The sequence below is a fragment of the Drosophila erecta genome, unplaced genomic scaffold, assembly GCF_003286155.1.
Source record: "Drosophila erecta strain 14021-0224.00,06,07 unplaced genomic scaffold, DereRS2 tig00000092-arrow-pilon, whole genome shotgun sequence".
Classification (NCBI taxonomy): domain Eukaryota; kingdom Metazoa; phylum Arthropoda; class Insecta; order Diptera; family Drosophilidae; genus Drosophila; species Drosophila erecta.
The window spans coordinates 5,401,337-5,422,555 of NW_020825207.1; the positions used below are offsets into that span (position 1 = coordinate 5,401,337).

Consider the following 21,219-nt stretch of genomic DNA (forward strand, 5'->3'; position numbering starts at 1 on the left):
ATCCATTTCAATAAAGTATCTTCAAAGGTTATTTTTCAAAAACATGTGCGAATAAAAAAAAATATACTCACTGTCCTAGCAATTGAGATTTTGGTATTTCTCAGATGCCAGCGAATGGTTACTCTAATTTGGTTTTTTTGTTCTGTTCGTTTCTTTGATTGTTTATTGTCGGGCACCTGTGCTTTTATTATTTTAAATAATGGGCGATAGGAAGGCATTGATTACCTTAGATGGCGATTCAAGTGCTGAGGAAGATCCAATCTTGCTCCACAAGAAGGCCGGTCAAGCTTCCAAAGCTGTGCAGGATTTCGGAAGCTACCAAAACGAAGAGCCTTCAACTAGTGACGCCGCAGGTAGAGTTGCGCCGCATATTTCGGGGAATAACATTATATTGGATGATGATCGGCCGGCGCTATTGGGCAACAATTCATTGCCTCCGGATATTGTAAGTATCTATGTAACTAGTGTGAAATAAATTGGAATGAATCACCGTTTCCGTTTTTGAGCTGGCTTATCTTTAACCACTCTCATTAATTTTATTACCTTATGCGCTTTGTTTTTAAGCCAATTAATGGAAGTGCAGGCAGCTCGCATGGGAATATCAACAGTAGCGAACCCATCTTCCACCTGAGATCCCGCACAGCAGCCGCATCCACACCCAATTACGAGGTACGTACATGCATATGCACCACCCATATGGGGCGGAACTTGAACCGATACGATTATGGGAAACGTATGCACTTACAGAGCTTGGACTACGAAGTATGCGAGAACACGCTCTTCCAGGATGAACAGCGAAAAAGGCTAACAGAGCGCTTCTCCCTGCGCAAGGACATCATAAGATGGATCATTTTTATACAGATTGGCATTATCACCGCCCTGATAGCTTGCACAATAGATATTATAATTGAAGAGCTGTCGAAACGGAAGTACACCTTTCTCTACAATTGTATGTCGTTTAAGTATTCCTTTTGATAGATTTATTTTAAATCAATTTGTGTATTTCATAGAATGCTAGGGTATTCTTTTGTTTCGTAGAAAAGGGCAATAATTTATACTAAATGTTGTACTTTCAGCTGTTAAGAAAAATGTACCCCTAAGTGATGTGACCGATGGAGATCTGCTGATTCCGTACCTTTACTGGCTCCTCTTCAGCATTTTGCCCGTGGCCTTTGGAGCAGCCATGGTCACCTACATTGAGCCCATAACCGCCGGCAGTGGTATTCCACAGGTGAAGAGCTATCTGAACGGCGTCAAAATACCGCGAATCGTAAGGATTAAAACGCTGGCTGTGAAGGCCATCGGAGTAATTACCTCAGTCGTGGGTGGTTTGGCAGGAGGAAAGGAGGGTCCAATGATACATGCTGGAGCTGTGGTCGCCGCCGGAATTTCACAGGGCAAAAGCACCACGTTTGTGAGGGATTTCCGCATATTTAAGGCCTTCCGGGATGATCACGAGAAAAGAGATTTCGTTCTAGGAGGCGGAGCTGCCGGAGTTTCAGCTGCTTTTGGAGCTCCCATTGGAGGCATGCTCTTTTCTTTGGAGGAAGCAGCTAGCTTTTGGAACCAGAATCTTATTTGGCGTACCTTGGTGGCCTCCATTATCAGCGTATTCACCTTGAATATCGTTTTATCAGCTTACCATGGCCTAAACGATTTCACTTTCACGGGTCTCTTTAACTTAGGCAAGTTTGATACGCCCTTGAAATTCGAATACTTTGAGCTGCCCATCTTCATGATACTGGGAGTAACTGGTGGATTACTTGGAGCCGCCTGGAACTCTCTAAATACCAAAATCAATAATTTTCGGAAGCGCTTCATTCCGTGGAAAATCGGAAAGGTTCTCGAAGCTGTTGTAGTAGCTATGATGGGCGTAACTTTGGCTTGCCTGATGATCTACTTTATCAACGATTGTCGTCCACTGGGCAACGATCCGACCAACAATCCTGTGCAGCTTTTCTGCGAGGACAACGAATACAATGCCGTGGCTGCCCTGTGGTTTCAAACGCCAGAGGCTACAGTCAGATCCTTGTTCCACGATCCTCCAGGTGGGTATTTTTAAGAACTTACTCTTATTTATCAATTGATTGGTTTTTTGTTTCTTAGGATCCCATAAGATCTTGACGCTCGCCCTGTTCACAGTTGTGTACTATGTGCTATCCTGCGCTACTTTTGGGCTCAATGTCTCCTTGGGTGTGTTCATTCCAACTGCTCTGGTCGGCGCATCATGGGGTCGTCTTTTAGCCATGGTTACATACTATATATTTCCACAGGCGGTAAGCAATGCCAGCCATAACATTAACATTCAACTAATCCACGATTTTCAGGAGTTCCTGCATCCGGGTAAATATGCTCTAATTGGAGCTGCAGCTAACTTGGGCGGAGTGCTTCGGATGACCATTAGCTTGTCGGTTATTTTGATGGAAACCACTGGCGTGGAGACTTCCTTCTTCTTTCCTCTTATCATTGCACTTATCAGTGCCAAGTGGGTCGGTGACTACTTCAACGAGGGCATCTATGATACACAGATCCAAGTAAATCATGTACCAATGCTGACTTGGGAGCCGTTACCACAATACAAGGGTTTGACGGCTCGCGAAATTCTGAGTAGTCCTGTGGTTTGCATCAAGCTCCGCGATTCCGCCCATTACATATACGAGATGCTCAAGAAGTGCGACCACAACGGATTTCCCGTTGTCGATGATGTGGGCGGGGTAAGATCACATATGTTTCATATAACTATATATTACTAGTAATTAACATTGCAATCTTGCAGGATCGTCGATCGGAGGGACGCGTTTGTGGCATCATCTTGCGGTCGCAACTGATAGTTATTTTGCTCAAATCTCTGTATGTGGAAAACAAACGATTCTGGCTGCCAGAAACTTCTATTCAGACTTTCAGAGACGTCTATCCACGTTATCCATCAATCAAGGTACTGATCATGCTTAAATATTTTTAACGAAAATATTTAAAGTTTCTTATTCCAGAGTGTTCGCAAGCTGGATGAAAAAATCAATTACACTGTGGACTTATCCATGTTTATGAATCCATCACCAATTAGAGTTAATCCGGTGAGTAATGTTACATTTTTGAAACTTCACGAAGCACTGTTTAATTATACAATTTTTCCACAGCACGATTCGGTGCCTAGAATTTTTCAGATTTTCCGCGCTTTGGGATTGCGTCATTTGTTGGTCATCAACAATGAAAATCGCATTGCTGGCATTATAACGAGAAGGGATTTTATTTACAAATAACTATGCATTCAATGCAATTTTACGAATATTTATAGAATGCCGCAAGTAGGTGTAATCAAATTGACTCCAAATGCTTGTAAATCATCAAATCAAATTGATTACAAAAATATTTTTAAATAAATACTTTATATAAAATAATTCCATTCACTTTTGATAAACTTTTTTAATCTGCGCAATACGTTTTTACAACTTAACTTAATAACCTTAAACACGGAAAATATAATCAATAGTATTCACAAGGAATTGTACAAGGTTTGTATGTGGGTGTTTTGTTTGATTTGTATTAAAAATACGTTACATTTATGATCAAGTAAAAGAGCTTGGTATTATAAAATCTTAAAACACTAAACAGACGTGTTCTGATTCCTAGTTACTAGCACAACTGTCTCGATCGGTTTCTAGTGCAAAATCTTTAAAAATATCCGTGACTTTAATTGTGGTCTTGCGATTGTGTTTAAGGTGTATGTGGCTCTAGACTTATAGACTTTAGTTCTTAATTCTAAAAGCGCATCAATAAAACAGGACGCTGCCGTGGTAAAATTAATTCTAAAATTTATGCAACGTAAGATTACAAAATTCTTATTTAGGAGCACTTTCGCCTAAGATTAAATGACTTTTTGTACAAAATGAAAAAGAGCTTTCCTTCGTTCATCAATCAATTTCCAGAGCCCAATGCCATGCCGGACATTTAACAGTCGATCGCGGGTTGGTATAGCTGCAATCTCGATGACCGCGTCGAGGAACTGGTATCACATTTAAAAAACTATTTCATTCCATGCAGGCAATTCATCCCACATCTTCTCTTTGTCGTCATATGAATGAATCTGGCCATGCAGCGACCACTGTTGTTGTTGCTGCCGTTCATGCCGGTTAGCTCTCCATGGGTCGCACCTGCTGCAGTGCCTCTGCATTCGGTGTTGTAGCAGATGCTGCACTATTGCAATGCTGCTGCTGTGGTGACGCATTAGTATTGGTGGTCGAATCCGCGGACAAAATGCTACTGTTGCACATCGAGTGGGAGGTCGAGGTTACTGCCGCCGAACCCTGCACATTATTCGCCGTTGAATTTGAGCCTGGTGGCGCGGAGTTGACCGCTTGAACAGACCCATCTGGTGTTGGAGCAGTGCCACTCATCAAACCGCTTACTGCACTCTGCACCACTCTGTATCTGTTGTAGATGCGATACGGTGTCTTCGAAGTATCCTTCTGCTGTACCGTCTTGGTTTTGCTGGCGGATCCCCAGCCGCTGGCATTGATTTGGTCTGCCGTCTTGCCCAGCAGCCAGTCGACGCAATTCTGCTGCAGTTGGTCGCTGACATTTTGCTGTATCCACTTGTTAACGTACGTTTGGAAGTGGGCGTATTTCGCCTGAGTTACGCGGCAATGATTCTGCAAACGAATAAAGAAATTAGTAAAGCTGTTTTTTTTTCTAAATGCCAAGTCAAAACGAGAACACTCACCTTCTTGGCACGACGCACCGCATCGTACTTAAGTAGCTTGAGATACTTGCTGGTCACAAAACATCGCCCGTTGCTGGAATTTGTGCTAATCTCGTCGCGATCGTTGAAGGCGTATTGCTCGGCCAGGCCCACCTGTGGGGCGCCCAGCCTCTCCAGACGTTTGCCGCTCCAGCTATTGTTGTTATTATTATTATTATTGTTACTGCCAGCGCCCGAGGTGCTGCTGCTTGAAATGATATTATCGACGGGGATGGATTCAACTGCAGCCGCTGCACCATGCAGTTCACTGCGAGTCCGCTTATTTTCAAACAACTGACGCACTTGCTCCTCGAGCAACTTCGATCTCCGCTTGTTGCGCAGCAAAAAGCGTGCCTTGCGGGCTCCTCCACCGCCGATTCCACCTCCTCTGTGGCGCAACTGAAATGAGAGCAATGCAAAAGTTAGTCTTTATTGTGAGTAATTGCGACAATTGCCGGCGGCAATGCAGCCAAGAGCACTTGAAACACGGCGGCAATTCAACATGCTCACAGAATTTACGAGAATACTTAAAGCTGGGAATGCTGAGATGTGTGGGCTGTGTATTGTAGCATTTACGGAACAGTTAAATAATTATATTAAGGGAATAATAAAGATATAAAGAACCCAAGAGGATGGAGGTACCAGGCCAACAAACACAAAGCCGAAGACATAGACTCACACGCACAAGGGGACAAACGCAAACGAAAGTCCACAAAATACAGAATAAAAGTCGGAACGCAACGAAATCAATCACAACTACCAGTACCATCAAGAACAAAAACAAATACTAAGCTTAATCTAAGTGAAACAAAGAGTTGCACAATGCGATGATGACTTACCTTGCTTAAACTTAAGTTTGTGTGGCAATTACTGAGTTCGATTGTGGCTCTAACCCGGAAAAAAGGAAAACCCCAACCCCTCAACTCAAAGCCCATCCCTCTGTTTTAATAACTTTGAACATGTCTTTTTAATAATGGGCTGCTCCAGATATATTTCTCAATTTCACTCTCCAGTAATGTCCACAGTTGTGATTGTGTGTGCTATTTAATTTACAATTATTGAGTGTGTGGAGTGTGTGTGTTCTTATGCCTAGATATAAAAATGTTTACCGAATTTAAAAGACATTTGGCTGCATCCTTTACAAAATTAGCTACTAAACGTTTTACACATAATAATACATACATTGACCGATTACCATTAGCATTACGTTATGTACAGTTAAAACACGTTAATTAATATATACATTTGTGTCAGGTGTAATTTAGGCCTATAGTTAAACGCAATAATTTGATTATCATCAGAAGCACCACTCACACACACCACACCCCAACCACACCATTACCATATCTTTGCTTGCTTCATCTTCATCTTCACCCTCACATCATCACATCGTAGGTGCCGGATCACTTCTTCGATCACCCGATATTTTGTATATTAAACTCTCTATCGCTATAGATAACTCTTGGGTAACTCAAGGCATAACGAAATCAGAAGGGAATGCAACAAGCGCGTGCCTACGTTATTGTTATCATCATCTACTATTTTACATAATGTCTGTTCTTATGCATGTTTGTGGGTGGAATACTACATTTAATTAAAGTGTGTACTTTGGGTTCTGTTTCTTCGTTGGTTATTGCAGGTTATTGTTTGGTGTCTCTGAGCAAATAATGCATTACATATATGTGTGTGAGTGGGTGGCGGTGGTGGGTGTTGAGCGTGGTAGTGGTGGTGGTGGTGGGTGAAAAGGTATGGTGTTTCAATTTCTCTTATTCCGGTTTTGGTAATCAAAAAACAAATTCATTTATTACTATTTCATTTTGCAATATGACTTTTTCTTCTTCTTATTCAATGAAATTATCAAAACTATGTTATTTCAAGCCTTGGTATTGACCTGGTACGAAAAAATAAATTGGAAAAAATGAGAGAAAAGAATGCAAAAAAGCATTAATTAGTGAATATTTTCTTGTCCTTTTGATTTTTTGCTCGTATGCAGCAGCGTATTCTTTTGTATGCATACGAAATGTGGGCGATTAATAAGTTGGCGGCATGTTGATAAATGATACCAAAACGAAAAGATACAATAATGGAAATAAAGTTACAGCTGGCGAAACGAAAGGGAGATAAATAATAGAAAGTGCAGCGGCAAAAGTTGATAGGGAACAACAGATAGATAACCGAGAAATCTGAGATATATATATATTTATATATACAGAATACAGAACGGTAGGATGTGTGGGATGTCTTGTCCATCGTCTAAATCAAGTGACAGGTTTGTATGTACAGTGGAAGTACCGAAAACACAAATCATGAGTAGAACAGGGAATCAAAAACGTAAACATAATCGAAATGAACAACGAAATACACAAACAACATGGTTAACCACTCTTCAAGCACACACCACACATAGCTGCTCCGGCTCCGGAGCTTCTCATCGCTGCCTTAGCACACTTACCTCGGCAGTATCTTCGTCCTCCTCCGTCTTGATATCGGACGCCTCTACAACGTTGTCATTACCGAGCGCAGAATTTGAGCCTGCAGTATTCGCACCACCGCCGAGCGCAGGATTCGCCAACCGCTCCACATACTTGCTGAACTTCTGGGCCTTCAACGCAGCCGGCTTATCGACTTCCTCGGGTTCCGAATCAAGCAGCTCTATGGTTACACGGCAATCAATTTTGTACTGTAAATGCAGTTTTTGTTAGTTAATTTCTTTGATGTTACTACTCTGTAGAGCTTACAATGTACACTTTGAAGCAATTTTCGTCGTTGAGAATGCTCTCCGCCTTCCGCTGATACGACATCTCCTTGTCAAATGTCTTGTGAGCATCCCGACAGAATCCGCCGGTGCAGCCCCGCCTTTGCTCCGTTGCAAACAACTCCACACAATCCAGTGCTGCTCGTTCTGTAACACAATATTGCAGCTGGCGAACAGCATTCGAGACAACCTGAAGATGAACAAATGAGGGGAATTATTATTCTGTATTTATTATTTCTATCTATATAGATATAGTGCTTTTGATCCATCAATCCGTTCTACTGATTTAAATCAAATTTAAACACTCACCTTATCCAGCGTGAAAGAGATGTACGCATAAATGCCAAACATTTCTCGCATCGTGTCCTCGAACGTATTCGAGTCCATGTTGCCGTCTAGGACGTTTTTGAGCATATCAAGGAAGGTCGGGTAGTAGTCTTCAACTTGAATCTCCGGCTTGGGCTTTAGCCGCAGCGCGGTGGCTGTGCTCTCCCTTCGATTCACCCTACAGCGCTCCTCCTCGATGGCCAGCAAGCGCGCTCGTTCATACATAACATGCAGACGGTCGCAAAGTATCGCATGTAGCCGCAGGAATAAATACCAGTTGTTGTTAGCGAAGAACAACGTGTACGACTCGTCCTGTTTATAAAAACAAAACCATATATAAATACATATTCTATTGAAAAGCCTTGTTTAACGTACTTCGTGTTGGCCGTGTGCGTGCGGTGGTAGGAGCTTAGGATTGGAAAAGTCCGCAGGATGTTCCAGTTTGATTTCCACATCGACGCCTGCTCCTGCAGAGTCTTGGGCTTGCCTGGGGCTCGAGCCAACTCCAGAAGTGATGCTACTAGCTCCTTCTTCTTTATGCGACGAAAGGTCATCTTTTGGCTTGCCTTCGGATCCTGATACTGTTGATGACGATGACGATGCCGCTGCCGCCGCTGCTGATGATGTTGATGGCGTTGCATCGTCCACAGGCGTCGCTGAAGATGGCGTTGCTGTGGACGCTGGTGCAGAAGATCCAGTCGTCGCTTTTGAGTCATCAGTCTCTTTCTTAATCCCCGCCGGTGTTCCGCTGCTACTGCTTGCATTGCTACGCGCCGGAGAGGCACTTTCACTGGGCGTACTCTTGGCATTTCGAGTCGAAGACTCCGTGCGACCCAGTGGCGAGTCCACGTCCATTTTTGTATTGTCATCTACCAAAAATGGAAAGGCTATATAGAGAAACGGTGTGCACAACACATATGTTCGCATATTCGATGCAGTTCAAGGGTCAGTGTGTGGGTGTTGGTGCATTGCAGTCCAGTTTTGGTTGTGTTTTATTTAATTGCATTTTGGTTACGTTACAAAATTTTGTTTTTTATTTGTTTATTTTGGTTTTGTTATTAATTGCAAAAAAAAAAAAATAAAGAAGAAAAAGAAACAAAAAACATTCACTATGTTAAAATATACAATCGGGCAAAAGTTATTAAAGAGAAACATTATAAATTGAAAGAAAATTAGTCAAGCAAATTTCTATCGAAAAGTTGAGTTTTTACATGACTAATCAACGTTTCAAATTCATAAAGCAATACTCCTTAATAAAAAAAAAATTAATATAAATAATGTTAGTATGAGTAACGATGATGAAGAAATACTTGTTAGTTATAAAATCTATTAAATTAAATGTATAGTGCTAGCGCAACAAAAATAATGAATTGGTTGGAGGTTTATTGAAAGTGAAATTCGGAAGTTTAAATTTAATTTGGCCAAGATAACTTACCGTCATCGCGCTCGTCGTCGCTTAGTGGCTGTCGTGGTGCAAAGAAAAGGTCAGGCACAAATTGTCGAATGATCTGTTTAATCTTCTGCTTCTCCTGCTTCTGGATGCCAGTCTGCCGCTTAACATGATGAATCAGCAGGTTGGCTGCATCGTCCAGAATGGTTTTGTCCTTGTACGGCAGCACCAGATGAGGCCCAAAGGGTTCCATGGCATCGTCATCTTGGTCGTGCCGCTCATCGTACAGCGTCTCGATTTCGTTAAACAGACTCTTTGAGCGCAGGGCTTTCATGTCGTTGGGCTTAAAGTTGATGGCTTGGTGATCGAGAGACTTGAGGTAGTACTTCTCGTTCTGTTCCCGCCATTGCTTATTGAAGGTCTGTGAAAAGAAGTGTTCATTTAATTTACATAAATGTAAAGCAATGAGAGAGTTCACTTACCTTTTGCGCTTCTCGCCACTCCTCCTCCTTAACTTTCAGTCGCTTCAGTACAATAGGCACCGCCACAAACGGATTTTTCTTCATTCCCTGGATTATCTCTCCCGACTTGTCGCCGTAGATGCGATGAATGGCCCGCTGGTGTATCGTTTGGGATGTGCCGCCCAAATGATCGTCCAGATGGAATTTGCTCAATTCCTCGGTGGACATTCGTGACATTTTCTTCTGTACGTTCTCCAGCACACGAATCGTAGCACTGTTAACCTCGATGACCAGGTCCAGCTCGAATCGCTCGTCCTCCGTTCTGTGAATATTCCTTTTGTTTAGAGCGTGCGCATTGGTTAATTGAAATAAACGAAAGCCAAAGAAACAGAAGATCCAAAACAAACGATAGATGTGTAAGTTGAGAGTAAAATATAGATGCGGTCAAGCAAAATAGATGGAACTAAATCTATCCTTTAATAATAAATGAAGAATTTATATATATTTTTTTTTTTGTTTTAAAAACATTTTTTTGATATTTCGAAGGCAGATATCAAACTCAAATGAAAACGGAAGTGAAATAAAAGTACCAATGAAGTAGTATCGATGACTTATTTTAGGTATAAAGGTTAAATAAATATATCTTACCTGTAAATTGTCTCTTCGAACTGAGTTTTCCGCGATGTAACAAAAGTGGAATCCTCGCTGGCCCACGTCGGGAAAGATACCCATTTGTCGTTAAGCACTTCCCGGCAAAGAGCCGTTCGTCCGCTGCACTTCTTGGGTACTGTAGACTGCGGCAAAGCGCAATAAGATGCACCTAGCCGCTTACACGAAGACAGATCCACATCCTGGACATACTCGGCGGCACTCTGGTGACTGCTGCCTCGATCATGGGAACTATTACTGCTTCCACCTCCCTGGCGTTGCGTGGCGGCTAGGGGCATGCCATCAATCAATCCTCCAGCCGGTTGACCAGAGGGCGGTCCCAGAAAGTCGGTAAACCATCTTAGCAGGTCGGGGAACTTCATCAAGAACGGAGATACCAGACCAAGAAGTTCCGTTTTGGAGACAATTTCCTGGTTAAAAAGAGCCAGGCATCGCAGGAAGTTGTCGTAGACCTCTGGACTTCTCAACGCCTTGCGCACCTTGTCAAAGAACGCAGCGTCCGAGATGGTGCACTTGCTCGATGCTTCGGAAAAGCTCACATCACGGCAATAAGGCTTCGGTCGCTTAGCAGGCGGTGCTCCACTAGCATAGTGTCCGACTAAATTGTCATCACCCGGCCTCCTCGAAGCTGAACCAGAGTTATGCTGTCCATGGTGACCAGAGGGCAATGGTGGCGTGGCGTAAGTAATTCCCGGCGAACTGCGATCGAGGGAATTGTCCGAAATGTGCTGCATGGAACCAATCACCGAAGGGATGCTATAACTAGGCGATTTTTTTGCGTTATGGCCATGCGTTAGATTCTGGTTTTGCGCGTGGCCAACGTACTTTTGCACATGATGATTATTTCGATGCTCCTTATCGTACGCCACCATCACGCTGGCTCCCACTCCCGGCCGTCCGATATTGGCGCCCGCTGCAGTTCCGGCCAAATGATGATGGCCCCCAACTCCAGCTCCTCGCTGATGCGCTTGTTGCTGCAGACCCGCGTGATAATCCTTCTCAAAGAGGACATCGTTTCTCGTCGCATTTAGGCCTGAACCGATCACATGATTCTGCTGTTGCTGATTATTATTGTACGTCTTAATGCTGACACTGGTGTTCACCGCCGAGAGGTTACCTATGGCCGCTGCATGCGCACTGTTGTCGATCTGCGGAAGAGTCGTTGCACCCAAATGCAGAGGGGATCCACTTGGCGCTGGCGATGCAGACGACATGGTTATATGGGCGCCACCGCTCAAAGTAGCCGTGGGACGCTTGCCATGATCATTGTGCACTGACGCTGACTTGGACATGTACTGCCCGGACTGATGGTTGGTGGCGTCAGGAAGGAACTGGCCAAACTCTCTAAGCAAATCCTCATCCTGGCCAAAAAGCTTTGCCACCTGAGTGTACACCTCCTGTTCGGTGAGCATTTTACCCTGGTTTAGGCTGCCCTCCTTCATCACTTTCTGCTCCTTTTGATAGGCGTGCAGAATTTCGAGGAATTTCTTGTACTTGGCCGGTTGGTTTTGGAAACGATTCTGTTCGTAAGAGAGATAAAATGATTATAAGTAACCTACAAGGTTTTAAAATGCTGAGCTGACATTACCTTAATCTTGTTTACATAGGTTATGGCGTGATTGAACTCCACCGGCTGATTCTGCTGTCCCGTCTCCCCAAGCAAAATCGACTGATGCGCCTGCTGGATGTGATGCAGATTGTGATGCGCCGCTCCCGCACCTGGCCCACCTCCTGCTCCTCCATGAGGACTAAGCTCACTTAGAGAATTGGGCGTTGGAGGTCCACCGACGACTATACTAGCTGACGCATTCACGTTTGCCGCTGCTCCAGCCACTTGCCCCGTAGGTGTTATAGTGGCCCTTTCTCGATCTCTCGAGTAATTCTGCGGTACATTATGCGTTGATACGGAAATGCCTGGTTGTTGACCGGACACTACAGCATTTGTCGCCGGAGAGTTTGTTACACTCACGTGGACATGACCACCGCCTGGAGATTGTGATTGAGGAGGCGTCGGCTGCTGCAAGGCATGAATAGTGGTCTGGGTAAGCGAGGCTCCGCCGTGGGTCATAAGATTGACAGCTCCAGCGGATTGAATCTGAGCCACAGCTGCTGCTGCAGCCGCTGCTCCAGCCCCTGTTGCCGGTGTCAAAGATGCAGCATTTGTTGTCTTGATGGCGATATGTCCGACACCTGACATCGAACTATTTCCAGTGAGCATGTGCACCGTTCCTGTGCTCGTAGGCGCTCCCGGTGGTGAGGGCATTGAAACCACTGGCACCGAACAGCCGAGAGCATCCGAATGAATTTCGATCTTATAACCTGGAGGCAGGAACATGTTGAAGCCGTAGATCAGCTCAGTGTGCCCCTTGAAGAGTGTGGAGACTCGCTCAATCACTCCGGGTGTGTCGATGCAATGCGACTTGAATTCTTTCATGATGTCGAGAAAGTTGTTGTAGATTTGCGGCTGGTCCGCATACTGGTACTTTACTTGGTCCAAGTAGCTCAAAGCATCCTCCACTTTTAAGCGTGGCGTGGCATTTCCCGATTGTCCTTGTGGTGGTGTGGTTCCACCCACTGGGATACTGTTGGCAACCACGGACGATGGAGGAGTTTGTGCCGTGCCCAAAGATGACTGTTGAACTGGCTGCTGCTGAGACATCGTGGCTAGATTGCCCACGGCAGTGGCCACCGTCTGGGTGCCGCTGATTGTACGCTGACGGATTGTGCCCGTTTGTGAGCTGCTGGATACAGTCTGTGCACTGGCAGGAGTGTTCGTCACAGCCCCTCCTCCTGTCACATGAATCTGTACTGTGTTGGATCCATCCGCTGTGTTGGCCTTAAGAGTTCCACCAGCCTGTATCGCAGCCACACTATAAGCTATAGGATCAAAAAATTGCATTAGAATGTGAAACACATTGCTTCAGAGTTTGAAATAGGTTACTTACATGTTGTATACTGTAATGTTTGCGTTCCCGTGCTCCCTGTGGAGACCACCACCCCTCCTCCGCCGGCTGCAGAGCCTACTCCTACGGCAACCTGGGCTCCTGCTCCAACCGGTCCTCCAGCTGTAGTGCTATCCACAATCGAGCTTGTGGTCTTCAAATTCGTAGCCGTCGGCGTTGTGGACGGCAAATAGGCAATGGTCTGTGCTCCTCCATGCTGTGGAGTAAGGATGCGATGGCATGGAATGGGCATGGAACCGATGCCGCTGATGGTGGCGTTATGAGCACTGGGCACAACGGTACCAATGGTAACGCCCGTCGTATTGACGCCCACAGTAGCAGTGCCACCGCCGGATGTTGGACCTCCTCCAGCTACGCCGACGACACCAACACCCACACCACCGGATGTCGGAGGACCGGGTCGTGTGCCAAATTGCACCTCGTCTACGCGGGTGCGTTTCATCATCTTTTTTGTTGCTCTGTTCTCGGCGGAGCGTATAATCCTGTGCTGCTGCTGCTTTCTGAGCACTTTTTTCCTCGCTGGATCCCTGCCCAAGTGCAAGGACTCTGGCTACTCTAGGTGAGTGGCCGCCCTCTATGAGCGTATGTAATATGCAACAAACGGTCGGGGTCGCAACTCTTGGTCTTGGACTGCTCGTGGATGCGACATATGTTGTCTATGCATTTGGTCGCCCCGCAAGCGGCAAATGCGCTCGAATTTTAGGGTAGAGAAATTGGACTGACTGCTGGTTATCTGCTGCTGGTGCTGCTGCGCCGGTGATTCGCCTCTGCCACGTAGCTTTTGGAGTTCTTTCTGAATATCACTGCAAGTAAGAAAAGGGAAACGGTCATAAAACAGTGGCGGCAATAAATGTATGAAAAAACCCCAAAAAAATAGGTTAAAGACCATATAAAATACTAGTATTTGTTCCCTCCGACAGGTTTTGGTAATTTTGCATTACATTGAAAATAGGAAAGGCATTTTTGTTTGGACATTTATTCTTCTAAATATACTTTTTTATATACCAGATCCCGAATTTTGCTTCTTTTCCCAAAACAGGTTCGCTAATATAGCACAGCTGATTGATCAATTCGGTCTATATCGTCACAGGTTTGAAAAGATTGCACATTCCAACAAGAGGGAAAAAAGGTGAAATAAAGAGCCACGGGGAAATTCTTCTTTTAGTCGTATCACAAAAACTAAAGAGTATATGTCTCTGTATTGGGGGGTTCTGGATTCGGGGGAGGAGAGTGAGATGGGGGACAATAGGAATGAAATGAAACGGTGGAGCGGTGAGCAATAACAAGAACATCGACCAGAGAATGGTACATTTAGACGGGACCGAGATCGTGGAGTGGAAGTTATATCTTGGAGGAGAGTGCAAGGCTAAAAGAGGAGCGCATAGTTCACTGTAGTGTGTGTACGTGCAACCGGAATTGGGCGCGCGCTTTGTTATTGCTTTCAGTGGTACAGTAAAAACTTCCTAAGCGAGCTTTGTGTGTACACCTTCAAGTGTGTGTATGTGTATAAATTTCAGTATCTGTGGATGTGGAAGGTGCCAAATGCCCCATGCACGACATCGGCTTGCATAGAATTCAGACGCACACATAGAACATATTTATATATCGATACCGCCAAGGGGGCGGGCGGGTTGTTGTGTCAGTACTGCTGGTACATATTCTGTATCTACAACTTACAAGAATAAGAAGAGTCAGAGGTAGCAGCAGCAGCAAACGCAACAATGCAAAGGTGGTGGTGCTAATACGGTGGTGGTGGTGCAGCCACAGAGAGAATCGGAGAGAGCCGCATTTGTTGTTGAGGCGCAGTATATGGCTGATTTTTTTTTCAAAAACGTATTTCACCCGTTTGGGGCCAAACACACACACATACACGGACACAGCAAGCATTTGGCGGGCATTCGGGAGAGAGAGTGAGTGACAGAAATAGAGAGCACAACGCTGCGCAGACCAAAGAGAGCAAATATTAGGTGAATGGAAACCGCCTAGAGGATCATCCCGCTCCAACTAATTGAAACACCCTATCGAACCAACAGCTGCCCCCCTTTAGCATTTGTAAACAAATATTGGAGCTCAGTACAGCCGCACAAAAGCTTCAGCCCTCTTGCTCTCTCCTGTCTCTGCCACCACCAACTATCCTTTAATAAAAGAAGGTAAAACAAGTTCGCTCTTTTCAGCTCTCCCAACAGCCTTTCTTGTTATTGTATTTTTTGGATCCGCCATTAGTGCATACCAAACACATTTGCCCGATTGCTTGTGTATGTGCGTGTTTGACGAGAGAGGCTCCAAATTGGGGCGTTGTGTGCGTGTGTGTGCTTTCGGGAGACATGTGGGCAAATTTTCCCTCCATTTTTTTTTTTTTTTTGGTTTAGCCCGCTCTATTACGTGCACACGTATAATGTTATCTTATCTGTTTTGTTATGTGTATAAACAGCACAGCAGAATACGCAGCACAAAGGCAGCCAGCGGAAAATATGCAAAAAATTGTAGACTACTAGCACTCGGTTTTTGAACAACTGCAATACGAATCGGAATCATCGCGATTTAATATTTAGTTTTTTGTATTTCTTTCTCACTCTAAAACACTAACACAACCGCAGTGTGGCGCTGCGCTATTAATAAATTTTGCAAATAAAACATATGGATGTGTAGAGAAATATGTACAATATATTCACATACATATATACTATTTCAGCATGAAGAAGCACTTCAAACGTTTTGTGTAAATTCAAAACCGAATGAAAAAAAAACAGGCGGAGCAAGAACAACAAATGACGGATGGGATGGGGAGCAAGAAGTAGAGGAGCAGAATGAAGATGTGAACATAAAGAGGGCCACAAAATGATGCTCTCATTGGGGAGCCATTTAAATGCACACTCACACTACACTTGGCTGCTCTCGCCAGTACATGCGAATGGCGCATCAAAGCAAAAGTCGAGATAAGCGCACGAACTGAGCAAAGAACGAATCAACGAACGAAAATAAAACGACACTACGTTGAAAAAATACAGTCAGTTCACAAGCGAACCAAAAGCAATGGTTCAAAGCGTATGTATGTGTGTGGCTCTCCTCTCCACCCTCGTTCAAGTGTGTGTGACGAGAGCAGAAACAGCAGAGGCAGCAGCAGCAACACAAACAACAACCACGTCTCCGTCGACGACTTTTTGTCTGTGCGCCTTCTATATGTATTCGCTATGCCATTGTTGCGTGTGTGTGTGTGTGAGTTTGTGCGTGCGTGTGTATATAAACCAATTGAAATTGACCTAACCTAAAAATGTTGTATTTTTCACAAGTTTTCAGTGGCACGAACGAGAATATTGTTTGAATCCGAATCCGCGCTCCAAGTGCACTTGAAGGATAATGCTACTCTGCACTTTCCATGCCCCCCCAACCGCCCACCGCATATATTACACTTACATCAGCAATAAGCAATAAGCAGTTAGCTTCGTCGGTTGATATTCGGCTGTGTGTGTATGTATATTCGAAATGTATGTATATATGTACTGGGCGCGTATGTATATTTACTACAAAACTGCCGTTGGTTTTGTGGTGTTATTCGAAACTTTCACGTTTTACGCAGTATTTTGCACTTGCAACTACTATTTCCGCACTCACTTGTACACCGAAATCTTAATTTTCACCGTTTTCTTTTTTTTTTAGTAGCTGGAGCTCCGTTCCCAAGTTGAGTTTAAGTTTTGCGCTTGTTTCGATCCCTTTGCACTTGGCTCACTTCTTTAACTAGATCACACTGGTCGAATTTAAGACATTTTCTCCTCGGTAGGTTGCTACTGCTATTCTATTCACAAATTTTTGGCGAGAAAACGTTTTCGTACATCTTAACGCCGCCGCAAACATTTTCGATTAAAACGGCGAAACGCGACGGCCAGTCAGTCGGAGTCAGCAGAGAGAGCGAGCAAGAGTGTAAAGCGAAGAGCGGGACCTTGTGCGCTCGCGGCAGAAGCAGAGAGCGGGAGAGCGCGCGCGCGCAGTGTTGCTTTGGAATTCATATTCTACTGCCACTGCAGCTAAAACAGGGTGGCAACTCAGCAGCGCAACAACTAAAATCCTCCGTCGCGCGCATTGAAAACACTGCAGCAGCTGGCAGCTAAAAAATAATAGTTTATATACCATTACCTACTGGTAAATAATCACAATCAGCAGGTATTTTTATTAACTGTGAGCAGTACCGCATGCAAATGGTCGCAAAATGGCGCTTAGAATTTGGATAAGAAACGAAATACCTGAAGCTTACGTAAGTGCGAGGACTAACAACAACGATGGGGTGAGAGAAAAAAAGTTGTTTGAGAAACAGGGTGTACCGTTGTCACCCAGCCATGTGGTTGCAGCGATGATCAGAGTATCTGGGTAAGACACCCTGTTCGCGCCGAAGAGAGCGACATTGAGAGCAGCGCACCCACACAAGCGCAACGAGTATACAGCGGATTGCGACGTCGGCAGAGCGTTTTAGCTGACTATTGCAGTACATAATGAAATTGACGAAACCGAAAATCAGAAACCAAACGGACCACTAGCGAGCTACAACTCTGCCACGGCTACATTTTACACACTCATGTACTCCTCCACCACCTCGCTCGCCCGCACACTCACACACACACGCGTGCGTGCGGAGAGAGGAAGTAAAAGATATGAAGACAAAAAAAAAAAGCAAGTGCATCTCACCATGACAATGGCGGAACCATAAAAACACATGTTCGCATCTTGAATCGAAGCGAATTCGGCGGCCAGCTCCTTCAAAAAAAATAAAATAATACAGGCAAAAAATCTGTATACGCGCAAAAGTTGAGCTGCTAAAACATGGAAACCTTGCAGTTATCGATTCGTCTCGCTCATTGCGCAATGAAAAAAAATGCAGCGGGGGCGGCGGATACGAGAGAGCCTCTCTCTTTCTGAGGCACCTGCAGCGATAGGAAATGCAAATCCGCCTTCCACTTTCCAGCTCGAAAGTTCAAAGTTCATATGCAACTAACTACTGGGTGCAGCGCATGTCCGAGGTGCACCGAAGACCCCGGACCAAAAAAAATGGCACAAACCAAACTCTCCGACTTCCAGGCGCCGCAGGAAGGTTTGTTTGCCCTTCCATTGGGTATTATTGATGTTTTTTCTGTTGATAATAAAGCCAGGTGGTCTAGCATGTTCTAATTATCCCTGTGCTAATTTCAGATCGACAGCATGGAATGCGGCACTAGGAAATATTCACTGAATACAAAGCTGATCAAGTGATATCTGCAATGTGGTAAAGTGCTTTCTGTCACTCGGATCCATTTTTATATAAACCAATTAGTTTTATTTTCGTACGTGTTCTGCAAATTATCAGATATTTTTTATTCTCTTTTGAATCACCTGATGTTTATTGTGAAAATTAACTTTTGTAATTTATTGTTCGTCTGTCCTATAAATTGTAGTTTGACACAATATAAAATGGTATAACTATTTTTGATAGTTTTACTGTAAAATATATTCCCTTTACATATTGAGACAAAATGTAAATATGAAACTAAAACTGTCTTTTTATCTTTAAAATGTATTCTAATCAAAACTGTATAAATCCGTTTGTGTATTAGAGAACCTTATTCTTTTGTCAAGGATAATACAAGTGCGCCGTTGAGGCAAAATGTTTTTTAAAACATTGATGTGTATAAAAATGAAAAGTAATTAAAAATGAGTTTTTAATTTAAGCTTATGATTATATATTTGGGAATAGGTACATTGCAAAGATTTACTGTAGTGATTTAATGTAATACTTTAACTTTTAAAATCGCTATTTACTACAACCTTATACCTTTCAAAATGGCTAAATATGATATGCACACATTCACTTCGACTCTGAACTAGTGTTATTAATATATTAATATAATATAAAGCCATGGACGAGTTACAACTAAATATGTGTGAAAGTGTTCAACGTCTAATACACTTCAACTTTGTTCAGACCATCAAGTTCAAGACTTGTTCGTTGGCCTTTGGCAAAAATACAATTGCGAATTGCAAACAATTGGTTGGCGACGCGGCAAGTGATTTTTTTCTCGGGAGAAAGATCGAGAGAAGTGTGGAGAGACTGCCAAAACTGGGGAGTTTGAGTTCAGAAGTAACTTGTTTTTCAAGTTTTCAAACAGCCAAAACCAAACCAGACTTAAAAACCCATTCGAAACTTGAGGCGCTTCACAAAGAAAATTTGAGGAAAACGAGGAAAGCACTGAGAATTTGCGTGTGTGTGTGTGTGTGTGTGGATTACAATTAGACCTCACAGAAGCACTGAGCCCGATTTCAACGAATTATTTAATTAGAATCAACGTAAACCCGCAAATTGAAGGCTGAAACTTCTGTCTCGCTCACCTTGTGCACAGTCACACATACGCAAACAGCAAAAGGGTACACAGAGCTGCCAACTGATGTTTAAAGCGTTAGTTTAATATTTGTTAAAATGAATTTTTTGTATTACTTTTTACTGTATCTTTTTTACAAACCATTTCGTCATTTACATTGAAGTATGTGAGCATTAAAAAAATGAATTTTTGTATAAAAACAAAACAAGAACTTACAATGGTAAGAAAGGTTTTGTGTTCTAGCATAGGGTTTCAACATTCTAACAAGTTGGCAGTTCTGGAGCGAATAAACGCAACAATAACAAAAGGTGAGCGCGGCAAACGCGCTCTGCCTCTTTCACACAGCCACACACATAGCTGTTTTTATTGCCTTTGCAGTGTGCGTGACTGCGTCATTGTTGTTGCTGTTCTCAATATCTTTTTTCTTATTTTTATTTATTTCCTGAGGCTCTTCAGTCTTTTTCTTAAATTTATTTTATCAATCCAAAGATTTTTAAATATGTTCAGCCACACATGCACACGTGCCAACAGATGGCGGAACCTTGTTTTTTATGTACATATACAAAAATGCGATAAGACCGATTTCTATAAACATTCACATTTGCAAAACTTTAATCGAAGATTCAGCTTCAAAATTCAAACTTCTATCCCCAAAGGAGAATATTTTAAAGAGAAAAAACAACAAAAGCATTATTTTGAAATGAATAATCCCACTGGAAGTGGAAGTTGTGGCTGCCGCCTAGCGTAATCAGTTGGGGGAAATTGAGGTTAGGTACGAACGCATTCTGGGCACCCACTCACTCACACACACACATACACTCGACATGCATACAAGGGCGCGCACTTTTATGTTTCTATACATACCTGATTTTAATAACTGATGTTTTTGTTTCTAAGTCTTCTTTATTTCCTACTACTGCCAGCAAGCAGACTTAAAATTTTTTAATGTATTGCGGCTACAACTTTCAGCTGCTTGTGGAGCTAATAGGGGGAGGGGTTGGAGAGAGAGAAAGGAAGAGAGTAGCGCGTGAGTGGCTACTTCTTCTTACATTCGCAACAAACACATGCAAACACTCTGCACACAAGCACATGCACCCGAAATCGATTTAATACTGCCTTTGTTGCAATATCTCCAACTATATTCATTAATTTTTGTTTAAATTTAATGCACGTAAATTCACTCGTGCTTTAGATTACAATGAAACACACACACGTATACATATACATATGTATGCGTTATGATCAACCCCACGCTAGGAATTTACATTTTGTTTGACGATTTCTTCTAGATGATTTCAATTACTGCGCGCTGCGTCCGGTCTTTAACACTTATTTATTTAGGCTCTCTTGTTAAAATGAATTAGTCGCACAGCCGTGAAAAATGACCAGCAATTACAACGAAATCCCAACTCGGTTTGTGTGCGGCATCTATCGGGCAATCGATATCGATATGACGTGGGTGGTCTTTAGAGCTGGCATTTTATTTCGATTTCATTTCATTTTATTCGATTTCGCGTCATCGCAACATAGGTGACAGATACAAATGCGGTCAAAACAAAATAAGTTGACAAAGGT

General features: G+C 43.4%; 2 protein-coding genes and 1 long non-coding RNA gene across 18 annotated transcripts; 2 read left to right on the plus strand and 1 right to left on the minus strand.

Annotated features, from left to right (window-relative positions):
• The first annotated feature begins 92 nt into the window (after nt 1–92).
• Nucleotides 93–3,365, plus strand: LOC6546793 (H(+)/Cl(-) exchange transporter 7). Its single transcript, XM_001975851.3, has 9 exons — nt 93–445; nt 565–669; nt 748–949; nt 1,077–2,048; nt 2,107–2,276; nt 2,328–2,714; nt 2,777–2,935; nt 2,991–3,074; nt 3,138–3,365. Exons 1-9 carry the CDS (start codon nt 200–202, stop codon nt 3,258–3,260), a joined length of 2,448 nt encoding a protein of 815 aa, XP_001975887.2. The 5' UTR covers nt 93–199; the 3' UTR covers nt 3,261–3,365.
• Nucleotides 3,366–3,403: 38 nt separating this feature from the next.
• LOC6546792 (paired amphipathic helix protein Sin3a) lies at nt 3,404–21,124 on the minus strand. Of its 16 annotated transcripts, none has more exons than XM_026980463.1 (13): nt 20,910–21,124; nt 16,718–17,038; nt 13,286–14,106; nt 11,929–13,217; nt 10,320–11,860; nt 9,693–10,005; nt 9,256–9,631; nt 8,196–8,707; nt 7,803–8,132; nt 7,477–7,683; nt 7,191–7,418; nt 4,721–5,137; nt 3,404–4,649 (listed from the first exon to the last, which is right to left on the minus strand). In XM_026980463.1, exons 3-13 carry the CDS (start codon nt 13,746–13,748, stop codon nt 4,131–4,133), a joined length of 6,195 nt encoding a protein of 2,064 aa, XP_026836264.1. In that variant the 5' UTR covers nt 13,749–14,106; nt 16,718–17,038; nt 20,910–21,124; the 3' UTR covers nt 3,404–4,130. The 16 variants fall into 16 exon arrangements, with proteins under 16 accessions (XP_026836264.1, XP_026836263.1, XP_026836262.1 ...); XM_026980462.1 differs by having other exon boundaries at nt 16,718–17,048; XM_026980461.1 differs by lacking the exon at nt 16,718–17,038 and adding an exon at nt 20,509–20,625.
• On the plus strand, nt 18,283–18,821 carry LOC113564284. Its single transcript, XR_003407873.1, has 2 exons — nt 18,283–18,383; nt 18,482–18,821. It is a non-coding gene; the product is annotated as an uncharacterized LOC113564284 (long non-coding RNA).
• Nucleotides 21,125–21,219: the final 95 nt, after the last annotated feature.